Source organism: Dendrobates tinctorius, unplaced genomic scaffold (genome assembly GCF_039654945.1).
Source record: "Dendrobates tinctorius isolate UK_male_01 unplaced genomic scaffold, ASM3965494v1 ptg000062l, whole genome shotgun sequence".
Classification (NCBI taxonomy): Eukaryota; Metazoa; Chordata; class Amphibia; order Anura; family Dendrobatidae; genus Dendrobates; species Dendrobates tinctorius.
The window spans coordinates 16,922,322-16,939,333 of record NW_027361730.1 but is presented as its reverse complement, the minus strand read 5'-3'; the positions used below and the strand labels follow the sequence as shown (position 1 = coordinate 16,939,333).

The following is a 17,012-nucleotide window of genomic DNA, read 5'->3' as shown; positions in this document are numbered from 1 at the left end:
TTCAGTTTCATATATCTAATAACTGATGGACACAGTTATATTTCTGGATTCAAATGCGGTTTATTGTACTAACAGAAAATGTGCAATCTGCATTTAAACAAAATTTGACCGGTGCAAAAGTATGGGCACCCTTATCATTTTCTTGATTTGAACACTCCTAACTACTTTTTACTGACTTCCTGAAGCACTAAATTGGTTTTGTAACCTCATTGAGCTTTGAACTTCATAGCCAGGTGTATCAAATCATGAGAAAAGGTATTTAAAGTGGCCACTTGCAAGTAGTTCTCCTATTTGATTCTCCTATGAAGAGTGGCATCATGGGCTCCTCAAAACAACTCTCAAATGATCTGAAAGCAAAGATTATTCAACATAGCTTTTCAGGGGAAGGATACAAAAAGTTGTCTCAGAGATTTAACCTGTCAGTTTCCACTGTGAGGAACATAGTAAGGAAATGGAAGAACACAGGTACAGTTCTTGTTAAGCTCAGAAGTGGCAGGCCAAGAAAAATATCAGAAAGGCAGAGAAGAAGAATGGTGAGAACAGTCAAGGACAATCCACAGACCACCTCCAAAGACCTGCAGCATCATCTTGCTGCAGATGGTGTCACTGTGCATCGGTCAACAATACAGCGCATGCATAACGCCTTTTTGTATGACCAAACAACTCAATCTTTGTTTCATCAGTCCACAGGACCTTCTTCCAAAATGTAACTGGCTTGTTCTAATGTGCTTTTGCATACCTCAGGTGACTCTGTTTGTGGCCTGCTTGCAGAAACGGCTTCTTTCGCATCACTCTCCCATACAGCTTCTCCTTGTGCAAAGTGCGCTGTATTGTTGACCGATGCACAGTGACACCATCTGCAGCAAGATGATGCTGCAGGTCTTTGGAGGTGGTCTGTGGATTGTCCTTGACTGTTCTCACCATTCTTCTTCTCTGCCTTTCTGATATTTTTCTTGGCCTGCCACTTCTGGGCTTCACAAGAACTGTACCTGTGTTCTTCCATTTCCTTATTATGTTCCTCACAGTGGAAACTGACAGGTTAAATCTCTGAGACAACTTTTTGTATCCTTCCCCTGAAAAGCTATGTTGAATAATCTTTGTTTTCAGATCATTTGAGAGTTGTTTTGAGGAGCCCATGATGCCACTCTTCATAGGAGAATCAAATAGGAGAACTACTTGCAAGTGGCCACTTTAAATACCTTTTCTCATGATTTGATACACCTGGCTATGAAGTTCAAAGCTCAATGAGGTTACAAAACCAATTTAGTGCTTCAGGAAGTCAGTAAAAAGTAGTTAGGAGTGTTCAAATCAAGAAAATGATAAGGGTGCCCATACTTTTGCACTGGTCAAATTTTGTTTAAATGCAGATTGCACATTTTCTGTTAGTACAATAAACCTCATTTGAATCCAGAAATATAACTGAGTCCATCAGTTATTAGATATATGAAACTGAAATACCTGTTGCAAAAACCAAAATTGCTATTAAGAAAAAAGGTTAACATTAATAGGGGTGCCCAAACTTTTACATATGACTGTAGCTTCTCAGCCTTGCGCTGTATTTCCTACCTAGCAGCATGGTTTCCTGGTTGCTTTACAGGTCACTTACTCTTTTACAGGGCCACTGACCTGTCAATCAACCATGGGAGGGTGCTGCAAGGTAGAAAATACAGCATGATTCTGAGAAGGTAGAATTGCATCATCACAGCGTGAGGCTGAGAAGCTAGAAGTGCATCTCACACCCCAATGCACTTCCAGATACAACTTGAAGATGTGATTTCTCTCTGCTAGAACAGCGCTTTGCTGTCAAAGAGGGATCGACAGTCTTATCTTTTAAGGAGCGACACAATAATACTAATAGTTGGACGGAGGGTAAATGACAGGTTCCCATTAAAGTACTAAAACTGCTATGCAAATAAAATGAAGTATATTCTATGTTTTATAACAAATAGCTTCACAGCTTTTCATATTTTACAGATATGGAATGACTACAAGCTGAAATGGGATCCAAGACAGTTCGGAGGAATTGAATTTATTCGAGTTCCTTCTGCTCAGATCTGGAAGCCAGACATAGTTCTTTATAACAAGTAATTATTCTCTGACATTATACTTGAGTGCTTTTAGGCTTAATTTACTTACAAAAAAACAGTACATTTGTATTACTGTAAAAGTGGCTATGATATGCAGTATACTTTTAACTAGAAAGATGCATTACAATGTACATAATAGGCATCTGAATGAGATCCTAGAAGAATTCACCACAACGACAAACATTTGACGTAAGACAAGCTGCTTCTGGTTCCTTTAGAACAGGGAGTAACTACGTTCATTAAAGATTAGTGAGACAAAGAACAGAAGGCGGGGGCACCACAGATGAATAAAGAGGCAGGATCCAACCCAGGCCTATATGTAAAGGCTGTAACTGACACAAAGAAAAAGATAGGCCATAAAAGGGGGATCACCACAAGCCAGGAAATAGCGTTTGGAAGCAGATTTTATTGGACATGAATAAACCAACACAGACATTTAAAAACATTTAAAAGTCACCCATGTGACATAACTGTAACAACCATAGGCTCATAATACAGTCAGCAACATATAGCAATACTCCAAAAAAGGTTATGCAGGTAACAGCCAAATAATCATATAAACAGCATACCAAATAGCAGTTGACAATAAAGAATGCGCCTACTAGAGATACAAATATCCATATGTTATATCCTTTCTGAACCCTGCAAGGCAAATATAAGTGAGATAACAAAATGATGATTCAGGTGCCATATACAAAAAAAGAGATGTAAGTGGTGACCAAAGTGAAAATGAATCACTGAGGCCATAAAAATACCAATAGATGAAGTGCATGTGGGTTCAAAAGCACAATCATTGTAATCAGTTAACCCTAGGATGGCCGTTCAAGCATGCAGATATTAGAACAACAGGCTGGAGAGAGTACCCATGTCCAAAGACATTAAAAAAATGGTGCTACTGTAAATATAAGGACCCATATGGAGTAGAGCCAGATGCAGTGTATACCCGACGCGTGTCACCAACCTGCAGTGGCTTCATCAGAGGTGACCCCTGACGAAGCCACTTCGGGTGGCGACACGCGTCGGGTATACACTGCTCCACTCTAGCTCCACCTTCACTCTTCGAACCTTCCACAATCCCACTGCCAACTCTTGGAAAAACTCCATTTCTGCACCACGTCCTCAGCAATCACACATTGACGGTTCCCATTGACACCAGATCACATACATAGCCATCAGCTTTTGTTCTGGCCAAAAGATTTTTTAAGCCAGCCACCACGACTAGGTAGACTCTTTTGGCTGGGCACTACTCTACTATAATCTATTAATCTATTAAACATTTCTTAAAATATGCAATTCGCTATTTAGGTATATTTTTCATTATTTTTCTTCAAGGGAATGTGTCACATACACTATCTAAATTAACAATAATACCACATACAAGGGACAAATGCTTTCACACCATGGCTGGACTGCATATTATTGCCACATAGTCACTGAACAATACTATGTACAAGGGAGAAATATCGTCACACCATGACCATACCACATTTTACCACGACATAGTGACCGAGTAATACCACATACAAGGAGCAAATGCCAACACACCATGACCAGACCACATATTATCACCACACAGTGATTGAATATAACATACAAGGGAAAAATACCGCCACACTATGATGAGACCACATATTACCACCATGTAGTGACCAAATAATACCATGTACAAGGGAAAAATACCACCACACCATCACCAGACCACATTTTACCACCAGATAGTGACCAAGTAATACCATATACAAGGGACAAAATACCACCACATCATGACTAGACAACATATTACCACCACATAGTGTCCAGATACTACAATACTGATCATTAATAAAAAAAATACTAATATTACCATGATTACCATTATGAACAGGAGCTGTTACGCTATTCATAACCCATGGACAGGCCGTGAGTCAGCGAAGTCAGACATTCCGGGTCAATACCAAAAAGGTATGTAGTAAACCAAAGGAAAATGCAAAGTCATAAGTCAGGTCACATGCCAGGGTCAGAATACCACAGAATAAACAAATAAGCAAATGGGCAATAACAAATGGGTAGTCAGAACACGGTCCAAAGGTCAGCAGTAGCATATCAGATGCAAAGGGGCAATAGCAAATGGATAGTCTGAACAAGGTCCAAAGGTCAGCAGCAGAAGATCAGAACTTACAGCACAGAGATCAGGCGACCACACACCAGAGAGTACAAGCTTAGAACAAGCTTTTGACTGGAAGTGATCTGGGCCAGACAGCTCACCTAAATAGCAGGGCAATTACCAAGAACAGGGAGCACCTCTGGAAATCTCTGCACCCACCAGTCTCAGATAGGTCCACCAAAGTGTCAATCAAAGCACTGATAGCTCAGCATGCACCAGAACAGGATTGGACGACGGAGCTCTCCATCACTGAGTCCCAGACACTCTGCGCAGAGGAATTGTGACAGGAGCTCTGTATATAGCACCAGTGTACAGGTAATACAGTGACCACCAGTGTCAATATAAACAGGAGCTCTGTATATAGTGTATAATGTACAGGTAAAACAGGAATAACCACTGTCATACACAGGAGCTCTGTATATAATGTCAGTATACAGGTAATACAGTGATCACCAGTGACATTCATAGAATCATAGAATGTTAGAGATGGAAGGGACCTCAAGGAAAATCATGTCCAACCCCTTGCTTAACCCCTTTCTGCCATATGACGTACTATTCTGTCCATTTGACCTGGGACTTAAATCCCATGGATGGAAAAGTACATCATACGTGATCAGCTGCACTCACAGGGGAGCGCGGCTGATCGTGGCCGGGTGTCAGCTGATTATCATAGCTGACACCCGGCACTATGGTGCCAGGAGTGGTCACGGACCGCTCCCGGCACTTTAACCTCCGTCACACTGCAATCAAACATGATCGCAGCATTCCTGTGGCATAGAGAAGCATCACGCAGGGAGGGGGCTCCCTGCGTGCTTCCCTGAGACCCTCAGAACAACGTGATGTGATTGCATTGTTCCGAGGGCCTACTACCTGCAAGCCCCCAGATCAAAGATGACCGCGGGTCCTTCCGGGTCCTGCAAGGTGGGGGCTTGTCAGTGTCTGCTGAGAGCAGGCACCGGCAAGCCTCCCGCACTGCCCGTCAGATCGCTGATCTGAGACAGTGCTCTGCAAAGTGCCAGATCAGCGATCTGACACTATATAGTGATGTCTCTCCCTGGGACAAAGTAAAAAAAAAAAACATGTGTAAAAATATTTTTTAAAAATTCCTAAATAAAGAAAAAAATTATTGTTCCAAAAAATACATTTCGCCATACAGCATCATCAGCAAAAAAATAAAAAAGTTATAGCTCGGAAAATAAAGCGATGCAAAAATAATTATTTTTTATATAAAATTGTTTTTATTGTATAAAAGCGCCAAAACATAAAAAAATATAAATGAGGTATCGCTGTAATAGTACTAACCCCAAAAAAATAAAACTGCTTTATCAATTTTACCACACGCGGAACTGTATAAACGCCCCCCAAAAGAAATACATGAATTACTGGGTTTTGTTCATTTTGCCTCCCAAAAATTGTAATAAAAAGCGATCAAAAATGTCATGTGCCCGAAAATGGTACCGATAAAAACGTCAACTTGCCCTGCAAAAAATAAGACCTCATATGACTCTGTGGGCCAAATATGGAAAAATTATAGCTCTCAAAATGTGGTGATGCAAAAACTATTTTTTGCAATAAAAAGCATCTTTTAGCGTGACAGCTGCCAAACATAAAAACCCGCTATAAATAGTAAATCATAACCCCCTTTATCACCCTCTTAGTTAGGGAAAAATAATTAAATAAATTATTTATTTCCATTTACCCGTTAGGGTTAGGGCTAGGGCTAAAGTTAGGGTTAGGGTAGAGGCTAAAGTTAGGGTTAGGGTTGGGGCAAAAGTTAGGGTTAGGATTGGGGCTAAAGATAGGGTTAGGGTTGGGGTTAAAGTTAGGGTTGGGATCAGAGTTAGGGGTGTGTTAGGGTTAGGTTTGTGGTTAGGGTTATGTTAGGGTTGGGATTAGGGTTAGGGGTTGTCATGATCTGCTTAGTTTGTGGGATTAAGTAGTTCAGAGGTTAACCTGGACCGCCTCTCTCTAGGATTCTGGGAGGCTTCTTATAGCCTCATTGTGGGGTCATTGCTCATCGCTTAGGCTACTTTCACACTTCAGGTTTTTGCCGTCAGTAGCAAACCGGCAGAGTGTGAAAAATGGATCCGTTTTGTTTTTGCAACAACCTGATGCAACCGAATCCGGTTTTTGGACGGATACGTCGCACTAGAAATTTAAAGGAACAGTGATCCAGAGATCTTGCGCTGCAGGAGAAAGAGAGAGAGAGTTTTTTGCCACCTGAAGGGATAACATGCATGCCAGAGGAAATCTTCCGTGCATGCGCTGTTTAAAATAGCGGTCTGGCACAGAAAAAAAACGTTACATATAACATTTTTTCCTGACGCTGCACCGTCACTCTTTGCCGTATCCGGCAAAAACAGGACGCGCCGCCTATCCATGCGGCGCAATGCAGCAACAATGTACGTCAATGGAGAAAAAACGGATCCGGTGCGACATATCGCCGGATCCGGTTTTGCACATTTTTGCCGCAAAGCGCCGGATTCAGAAAGCCAGAAGTGTGAAAGTAGCCTAATCCTTTGACCCTTGGCCGAGTGTGTGTGACCCTGTTGTGCCTGTGCTTTGTGCCTGTGCTACTTTATGCTTGTCTGGTTCTGATCTGGTTCTGTCCCTGTTAAGAGTTAGAGTTCTGCCTGTCCCTCCTGTACTGCGCTGCTATCTCCGTGTATGACTCCTTGCCTACGTTCTGACTTTGCTCACCCCTCCTGTACCGCGCCGCCTTCTCCGTGTATGACCCCCATTTGTCCGACCTGAGTTCCCTTCTCCTCTACTCCAGGGTCCCTGTAGCATCCTGCACTCATCTCCTGCAGCAGGATGCTAAGCCTCAACCCCTGTGGTCACATGATCGCAGGTCCTTATGCTTCCTGCTACCCTCAGCGTCCCCTCTAGCAGTAGCGGCAGTTCGCCGGTGCTGACAGGACCCTGGTAGGGGTGTGTCGGAGTTAGAATTGGGGGTTTCCACTGTTTAGGAACATCAGGGGCTCTCCAAACGTGAAATGGTGTCTGATTACAGTGGTTTACCCCCACATATGGGGTATCAGCATACTCAGGACAAATTTCACAATGACTCTTGGGGTCCAATTTCTTCTGTTACCCTTGGGAAAAGAAAAAAATTGGGGGTGAAAATATCATTTTTGCAGAAAAAAATATGACTTTTTATTTTTATGGCTCTACGTTATAAACTTCTGTGAAGCACTTGGGGTTCATAGTTCTCACCACACATCTAGATAGGTTCCATGGGGGGGTCTAGTTTCCAAAATGGGGTCACTTGTGGGGGTTTCCATTGTTTAGTCACATCAGGAGCCGTCCAAACGCGACATGACGCCCGCAGATCTTTCCATCAAAGTCTGCAATCCAAAACGTCACTACTTTCCTTCAGAGCCCCGACATGTGCCAATACAGTAGTTTTCTCCCACATATAGGGTATCGGCATACTCAGGACAAACTGGACAACAATTTTTGGTGCCAATTTCTCCTGTTACCCTTGGGAAAATAAAAAATTGGGGACTAAAAGATTATGTTTGTGGAAAAAATATGATTTTTTTATTTTCACGCTCGGGCATTATAAACTTTAGTGAAACACCTGGGGGTTTAAAGTTCTCACCACACATCTAGACAAGTTCCTTGGGGGATTTAATTTCCAAAATGGGGTCACTTGTGGGAGTTTCCACTGTTCAGGCACATCAGGGACTCTCCAACCGCGCATGGCGTCTGATCTCAATTCCAGCAAATTTTGCGTTGAAAAAGTCTAACGGCGCTCCTTCTGAGCTCTGCCATGTGCCCAAACAGTGGAGTATCAGCGTACTCAGGACAAATTGCACAATAACCTTTTGGGTCTTTTTACCCTTGGGAAAATAAAAATTGGGGGTGAAAAGATCATTTTTGTGAAAAAATATGATTTTTTAATTTTATGGCTGTATGTTATGAACTTCTGTGACGCCCTTCAGGGTTCAAAGTTCTCACCACACATCTAGATAAGTTTCTTGGGGGGGTGTCTAGCTTCCAAATTGGGGTCACTTGTGGGAGGTTTCCACTGTTTAGGCACATCAGGGGCTCTCCAAAGGTGACATGACGTCCGATCTCAATTACAGCTAATTTTGCATTGAAAAAGTCAAACGGCGCTCCTTCCCTTCCAAGCTCTGCCATGAGCGCAAACAGTGGTTTACCCCCACATATGGGGTATCAGCGTACTAAGTACAAATTGAACAATAACTTTTGGGGTCCAATTTCACCTGCTACCCTTGGGAAAATAGAAAAAAATGGACCTGAATTAATTTTTTTGTGAAAAAAGTTAAATGTTAATTTTTTTTAAACATTAAAAAAATTCCTGTGAAGCACCTGAAGGATTAATAAACTTCTTGAATGTGGTTGAGCACCTTGAGGGGTGCAGTTTTTAGAATGGTGTCACTTTGGGGTATTGTCTATCATATAGATCCCGCAAAGTGATTTCAAATGTGATGTGGTCCCTAAAAAAAAATGGTGTTGTAAAAATGAGAAATCGCTGGTCAACTTTTAACTTCCTACCAAAAAAATAATTTTGGTTCCAAAAGTTTGCTAATGTAAAGTAAACATGTGGAAAATGTTACTTATTAAGTATTTTGTGTGACATATCTCTGTGATTTAAGGGCATGAAAATTAAAAGTTGGAAAATTGCAAAATTTTCGCCAAATTTCCATTTTTTTTCAGAAATAAATGCAAGTCATATAAAATAAATTTTACCACTATCATGAAGTACAATATGTCATGAGAAAACACTGTCAGAATCACCAGGATCCATGGAAGCGTTCCAGAGTTATTTCCTAATAAATTGACAGTGGTAAGAATTGCAAAAATTGGCCCGGTCATTAACGTGCAGACGATCCTTGGGGGTAAAGGGGTTAATGTAGGATTTACTAAACCATCTCAGACAGATGTCTGACCAGCCTCTGAAGTCTTCCATTGAAGGGGGACACACCACCTCTTGTGGCAGCCTGTTCCACTCATTGATCACCCTCACTGTCAAACGTTTTTTCTAATATCTAATCTGTATCTTCTCCCTTTCAGTTTCTTTCCATTGCTTCTCATGTATCCATGTGCAAATGAGAATAATAATGATCTCTCTACACGGTGACATCCCTTCAGATATTTGTAGAGAGCTATTAATTCTCCTTTTAGCCTTCTTTTTTGCAAGCTAAACATTCCCAGATCCTTTAACCATTTGTCATAGGACAAACTTTGCAGTCCCCCCATCATTCTGGTAGCTCTTCTCTGAACTTGCTCCAATTTTTCAATGTATTTCTTAAAATGTGGTTCCCAGAACTGGACACAGTATTCCAGATAAGGCCTGACCAATGAGGAGTAGAGGGGGATAATTACTTCACATGATCAAGACTGTATGCCCTTCTTAATACAAAATGAAACCCTATTATACACAGTAGCTCTGTAAATAGTGTCAGTGTACAGGAAATACTGTGATCACCAGTGACATTAAACACAGGAGCCCTGTATATGGTTTATAATATACAGGTAATAGAGGGATCACTGGCCGCATTTTATACAGGAGCTCCGTATATAGTGTCAGTGTACAGGTAGTACAGTGATGACTGGTGACATTATACACAGGAGCACTGTATATAGTATACAGTGTATAGTATAAGTGTACAGGTAATACACTTACTCACTGGTGATGTCTCTAGTTGCAGTCCTCCATCTTCATTTTCTGTCTTCATCCAGCATAGACCGCCATCACTTCTTCCAGCCAAGACTTGTCTCTGTAGAAAATAGTACACATTCAAAGCACCGCTTCCAGAGTACATTCCCCACTTTTTCCCCAAGTTCTACACTATGCAGCTGAATACAGATGTGCATCCACCATCAATATATAATTAGTTAATATGCAACCCACCATTACAAATATAAATTGAAATCCACAAATGTGCCCTTACTTCCTCTAAGTGTGCCACTTTTACATCCCAATCTATATATATATAAAATTATATATATAAAATATCACCAACCAATCACGAAGCATATTTCATTTCACCAGAGCTGTTTAAAAGAAGCTGAGCTGTGATTGGTTGCTATGAGTAACAATTTTATCATTCCACGACAACACCTCAGCAGACAGTGACTGGGTGGGAGAAATCTAGCATCCCTGGGATCATAAGCTCCCAGCCTTTGTCTGCCCCCCAGAAAGGAACAGAGAGCACATGACAGAAATGAATCACCCCTTCCCGTGCCCATATACCCATCACACATCCTCCATCCCATAGACACATCTTTCCTCTTAAAGGGATCTCCGATATGGAAGTTAGGGCAAATCCCTCAGCACTCTGATTCTGACCCGAGGTTTCTATTAAAGGGATCATTGGTATAGAAGTCAGGGCAAATCCATCCAGCGCTTTGGTTCTGACCCCAGGCTTCTCTTAAAGGGATCCCCGATATGGAAGTTAGGGCAATTCCACTCAGCGTTCTGGTTCTGACCCCAGACTCTCTTAAAGGGATCCCCGATATTGAAGTCAGGACAATTGCCTTCAAATGCTCTGGTACTGACCCCAGGCTCTCTTAAAGGGATCTCTTGTATGGAAGTTTGGGCAATTCCACTCAGCACTCTGGTTCTGACCCCAGGCCCCTATTACAGGGATCCCTGGTATGGAAGTGAGGGAAAATCCACTCTGTGCTCTGATTCTGACCCCAGGCCCCTCTTAAAGGGATCTCCGGTATGGAAGTTTGGGTAAATCCCTCAGCGCTCTGATTCTCACCCCAGGCTTCTATTAAAGGGATCATTGGTATGGAAGACAGCGCAAATCCCTCAGTGCTCTGATTCTCACTCCAGGCTTCTATTAAAGGGTTCATTGGTATGGAAGTCAGGGCAAGTCCACTCAGTGCTCTGGTTCTGACACCAGGCTGACGGGATGATGTGGGATATTAGGGCTTGTAGTCCGGTGGCTCTGACGGAATGATGTGGGATATTAGTGGTAGTTGTCCAGTGGCTCTGGCTGACGGGATGATGTGGGGTATTTGGGGTAGTAGTACGGTGGTTTTGAAGGGATGATGTGGGATGTTAGGGGTAGCAGTCCGGTGACTCTGACGGAATTATGTGGGATATTAGTGGTAGTAGTCTGGTGTCTCTGGCTGACGGGATGATGTGGGATATTAGTGGTAGTAGTCTGGTGGCTCTGGCTGACGGGATGATGTGGGACATTAGGGGTAGTAGTAAGGTGGCTTTGACAGGATGATGGGGATATTAGGGGTAGTAGTCCGGTGGCTTTGGCTGACGGGATGATGTGGGACATTAGGGGTAGTAGTAAGGTGGCTTTGACAGGATGATGTGGGATATTAGTGGTAGTAGTCTGGTAACTCTGGCTGACGGGACGATGTGGGATATTATAGTGAATGTGGCTACGTGGAGTGGGCGGGGCTATACACTCAGCTTTATATATATAGAAATAATCATTATAATATGTTATAACTAACCGTAATAAGTTACTATGCCTGGGCAACGCCGGGCTCTTCAGCTAGTAAATATATAAATTAATTAGCATCTGTACTCTTTCACCAATTCATTATCAGTCACACACCTGCATCCTTAACGCTCCCTACCACTGCGTACCTCCCACTCTCGAGATTCATTATATTCACATGCTCCCATCCTGCCGAATTCTTTATGTTGTTTCCACACTCACACCTTATATTCATTATCAACTGCTCTCTCCCACCCCATTGCTGTTCATCAGAGGAAATCATCTAACTTGAAGAACCTGGAGTAATTTTGTCTTTAGGAATGGGGAAAAAGTCCAAGTGGCAAGATGGGGAAAACTCAGATACTTATCCAAAGCAACTTGTAGCTGTAATTGTTGCAAAAATAGGCTCTACAAAGTACTGACTTAAGAGGTGAATAGTTATGCAAAGTAAATTTTTCAGTTACTTTGTCCTATTTGTTGGATGCTTCACAATAAAAAGAAAACCAAATGTTCACAGTTGTAGGCATGTTCTTTACATGAATTGATGCAAACTCAAGGGGAGTGAGGTCTTTCAAAAACCAAAAAACAATTAAATTCCAGTTTGCGAGGTAGCAAAACTCAAAAATGCCAAGGGGGTGAATACTTTTGCAAGCCACTGTATACAAGCATATTACCTTGCAGCACCATATTCTGTAGAATCATATGACATAGTATTACAATTGCATCTGCAAAGCAGTTGCAAGCAGGGGACGCGGGAAGATGAAGCACATTGTACCACTTGGTAATTAATGTCAAGGGCTTGAGCCTCTTTAATAAGTAAAACTAAATGTAATGTTAATAGGTTGTTATAATGGTTGCAACAGTTATATAAGGAAGAATATATTAAAAATGTCTTCTATTGCTTGCATATCAACTTGTTATACATTAACAAAAACAACCATTTCAAATGGTTCATATATGTTTCTACAATCGTATTGGTTTTACACTTACCGTATTTTTGCGGGCCGATTTTGCGGCCCCAATAGATTTCTATGGGGCCGCAAAATCGGACCGCAAAAACTCCATGGTGTGCCGTATGGCCGTGAGGGCCATTTTTGCGGGCGATATAAAAGATCGAGCTTGCTCGATCTTTTATACGGCGTACGGATACGGCCCCCATTGTACCCAGTGGGGCCGCAAAAACAAACAGAAGTTTGTTTTAGCGGCGCGCCATCACTTCCGGTTTTGCGGAACACCAGTTTTCTTTTCCCAATACTATTTCCACAGTATTGAAAAAAAAATTCTATCCGCAAACTTTTTTTGCAGCCTGTTATTGTGGTACACCACAAAAAATGCGGCGACACGGCCTGCAAAAACGGGACGCAATAACGGACTGCAAAAAATGCGGTAAGTGTAAAACCAGCCTTATTAGTAGTCCTCTTATATTTTGTGACTCATCCAGTTTGTCTTTGTGATTCATGGTTGTGTCTTGGTATCCTGGCTGTGAATCACTGAACAGACGGCAATACATATTATTCATTCTCAATTACATTTTCTAAATACACTAGGATTCTGTTTGTATATGAAACGAGCTGTGGCTGATGTCACAAATTTGCATTTTCATGGGAGTAGGGTTATGGCAGCTTCTAATATCCCATGGAGACTATTGAAGCATGCCAAAACTGAAAGAAAAAAATGTTTTTAAAAATATAAAGAAAATTAAAAAAAATATAAAAATTCAAATAACACCCCTTTCGCCCCATACAAAATAAAATAAAAAAAAATCAAACATACACATATTTGTTATCGCCGAGTTCAGAATCGCCCAATCTATCAATAAAAAAAGGATTATCTTAATTGCTAAACAGCTTAGAGAGAAAAAAAAGTCAAAATGCAAGAATTACATTTTTTTTGTCTCCGTGACATTGCATTAAAATAAAATAACAGGTGGTAAAAAGATAGTATCTGCACCAAAATGGTATCATTAAAAATGTCAGCTCGGCACGCAAAAATTAAGCCCTCACCCGACCCGAGATCACGAAAAATGGAGATGCTACGTGTATCGGAAAATGGTGCAATTTTTTTTTTTTTTTTTTTTTTTTTAAGAAAGCATGGAATTTTTTTTTCACCGCTTAGATAAAACAGAATCTATACATGTTTGTTGTTAATGAACTCGAAATGACCAGGAGAATCATAATGGCAGGTCAGTTTTAGCATTTAGTGAACCTAGTAAAAAATCAAAATAAAAAACAACTGTGGGATTGCGCTATTTTGCAATTTCACTGCACTTGGATTTTTTTCCCATTTCCCAGGGCACAATATGTTAAACCCAATGGTGTTGTTCAAAAGTACAAGTCATCACGCAAAAAACAAGCCCTCACATGGCAATATTGACAGAAAAATAAAAAAGTTATGGCTCTGGAAAGAAGGGTAGCAACAAACGAAAATGGAAAACCTAAAATACCTCAGGTCATGAAGAGGTTAAACTCAATATGCCTTTTCAGCAGCACTCAGCATTTTCACTTTCTTGTTGCTGGGGTAGGCACTCTCCTTTTGTGATAGTTCTGGCTAAGGCTACTTTCACACATCAGTTTTTTGCCGTCAGGCAGGATCCGGCTATTTTTAGAAAAAACGGATCGGGCATAAATTTTGGGGAACTGTAGAAGCGGATCCGTTTTTCTGCCGGATCCGTCTAGCAGGTTATATCTGTTTCCTGGGGGCTGGCCAATTGGATCTGAGCATGCGCAGACTTAAAAAAACGGATCCGGTGGCTGGATCCGTCTTTTTCTGGATCCGGCGCATTCCGGCGCCCATAGACTTTCATTGTGGCAAAAAGCCGGAAGCGTCGGACTTTTTCGCTGGAGATAAAAAACGTTACAGTAGCCGTTTTTTCCAGATGCCGGAATGAGACAAGTAGCCGGATCCGGCAAAAAACGGATGAAACGCAATGCCATCCGGCGCTAATGCAAGTCAATGGGGAAAAACTGGATCCGGCATTGCATTTCGCTGGATCCGGTTTTACAAAAAAAAGCCGGATCGCGCCTGACGGCGAAAAACTGATGTGTGAAAGAGGCCTTAGTAGCTTTGTCCTAATACTGAGATTTGTCCTGCTACCGTGACACATAAATTGTCTGGCAGTGCTTGCATATAAACTTAGTGGTGCCTTTGAGCAATTAATAGGAAAACTGCTCTGGAAACTGTTGATGGTGGGGACCCAGGGTGGATGGGGAGTGGAGTGGTTGGCGATTTTGCAGAACTGATACCAGCTCAGAAGCTGAGAGTGAGGGGGAGGGAGGTGAGCAGCTAGATGTTTGTATAGAAATCAATGAGCTGCAGAAAGGTGGATGTGATCTCACAAGTTAACTTCTCAGCCTGGAATGTAACTACTGCACTCATACAAAGCTCTGATGGTCGATCTCCATGGCAACATGTTGCAACCTCTGTAAGATAAATGCTGTCTTAGCAGGAGACTGAAAAATCAGATACAACAAAGCAAAACAATTGTAAGCTGAGGCCTGTTTCACACTTCCGCTTTTTGACGTCAGTCAAAATCCGGCAATTTTTGAAAAAAACGGATCTGCCAAAAAAGGGGCGGATCCGTTTTTTCCCCCCGTAGACTTACATTAGTGGCGGATCTTGACTGACGTTCGTCCATCCCACCCGTTTTTTGATGGATCCGCCAAAATTTAAGCGTCTTCCGGGCAACGTTTTTTTTCTTTGACGGTCCGCTATTTTGCAGTGTGCATGCCCGGAAGCTCGCCGGGAAGCATTTTAACTATGAAATGCTGTTCCGGGAAGCGGCAAAAATTCTCTCTCTCTCTCTCTCCTTTTTCCCCAGGCTGCGGTTACTTTAAAATGCAGACTTCGGCGGATCCGTCAAAACAACGGTCCGGTGGCACCCGTTAGTATCTCAACGGACATGGATCCGTTCTCTGCCTTTTTCACAGATTGCAACTGACAGAAAAAACGTAAGTGTGAAACAGGCCTTACCTATTCTCATGCAGTCTAATTTCACCAGTTTCATAACATGAGAATGCTTCTTTAACTACTGAATACATGGCCATGAAGACAACAGAGATTGAATAGTGTGAACTTTGGAAGTTCAAAGGACAAAAAGGAAAACTGCATTTGTAAAAATTCCTGGAGGTTATCAATAGAATTTGCACCATGGGTCTTCTTCCCCCAAAAAAATTCCTGCAGGGAAACCGCATTTTGCTGACTACACCAAATGTAGTGTACGGGAAAATGGGGTATTTCTTTGGTGTGTGCATGTGGCCATGTTTCTGTAATGGACAACTCCCAGGTCTGGTCTGCCACGCATTGCATGGCTGCATTTTCCCCACAATATGCAAATCACACCAGCCCATAAAATAAAATCCTGTTTACTAACAGTTCACCTTGTACACACTGAATAGCAAGAGATGCAGTTGTCATTTTACTTGGCACAATACAGTGGCAAACTATTAATAGGCATGTTCACAATCGTTATATGGCAGAGTTATCCTTTCTGTATATAGTGCAACTTTAAGACGTGCTTTTCTCAGTGACCATAACCACTATCCTTCCTTCTACTTTTTGGGAACCAAGTAAAGATGTCCCATTGGCTTTCACTTTCCTTAGTGTGCACCCAACCTTGCTGTCTTTGTTTCTTCTCAGTATTGCAGCTTCCAAGACCTGATCGACACTACATCACCCCGCAGAGACCCTTAGGGACGCCAATAAAGTTCCTGGCTATATGTTCCCCCCAACTCGCCTGTTACACAGTAGACCTCTGCCACCTATCGGTTTCTCTGGATTGCTTTTTCACTGCTTTCTGTTTCCTTCGCCACACCACACACACCCTGTGATGATCACCTATTTTCTGAGGGTGTCCTGACTTCCTCCTTTCTATCTCTTAATTAACTAAACCAAAACTGACACTAACTCACTGTCTCTATTGCTCCTCCCCAACCATGGGTTGGTCCTACAGTTAACCCTAACACACCTGACTAGCACGAACTGCATCCTCCAGGAGGATAACACACAAAATACAGCGCAATCTAATACATTTAAAATAACAGGAGTTTTCTAGAGAGGTAAAAGTTATGCTCCCCACCCTCACACATGCCATCAATATGGTGTCACAACTGCATCCATCTGAGGTCCCTTTTCACTATAAAAGGGGAAAAACTCTTTAAGTTTGTGGTCTCCCTTTGCGGGTGCAAGGTAGTCAACAATATGCAGCTATAAAGTGAAATTATTAAAAGGAGTCTGTCAGAACAAAATGACTGTTGAAACTAAGCACAGGTGCTCAGTGTTTTGCTTAAAGGGAATCTGTCACCCCTTTTTTGAGATATCATATAATGATATCATTCAATAGTG

General features: G+C 41.9%; 1 protein-coding gene across 1 annotated transcript in view; it reads left to right on the top strand.

Moving 5' to 3' along the window:
* LOC141092865 (neuronal acetylcholine receptor subunit alpha-3-like) overlaps window positions 1-17,012 on the top strand; it is a 62,626-nt gene that overhangs the window by 33,711 nt on the left and 11,903 nt on the right. Inside the window, exon 4 of the mRNA XM_073579177.1 lies at window positions 1,975-2,084. Coding sequence (XP_073435278.1) covers window positions 1,975-2,084 — 110 coding nt within the window. The remainder of the gene's footprint in view (window positions 1-1,974; window positions 2,085-17,012) is intronic.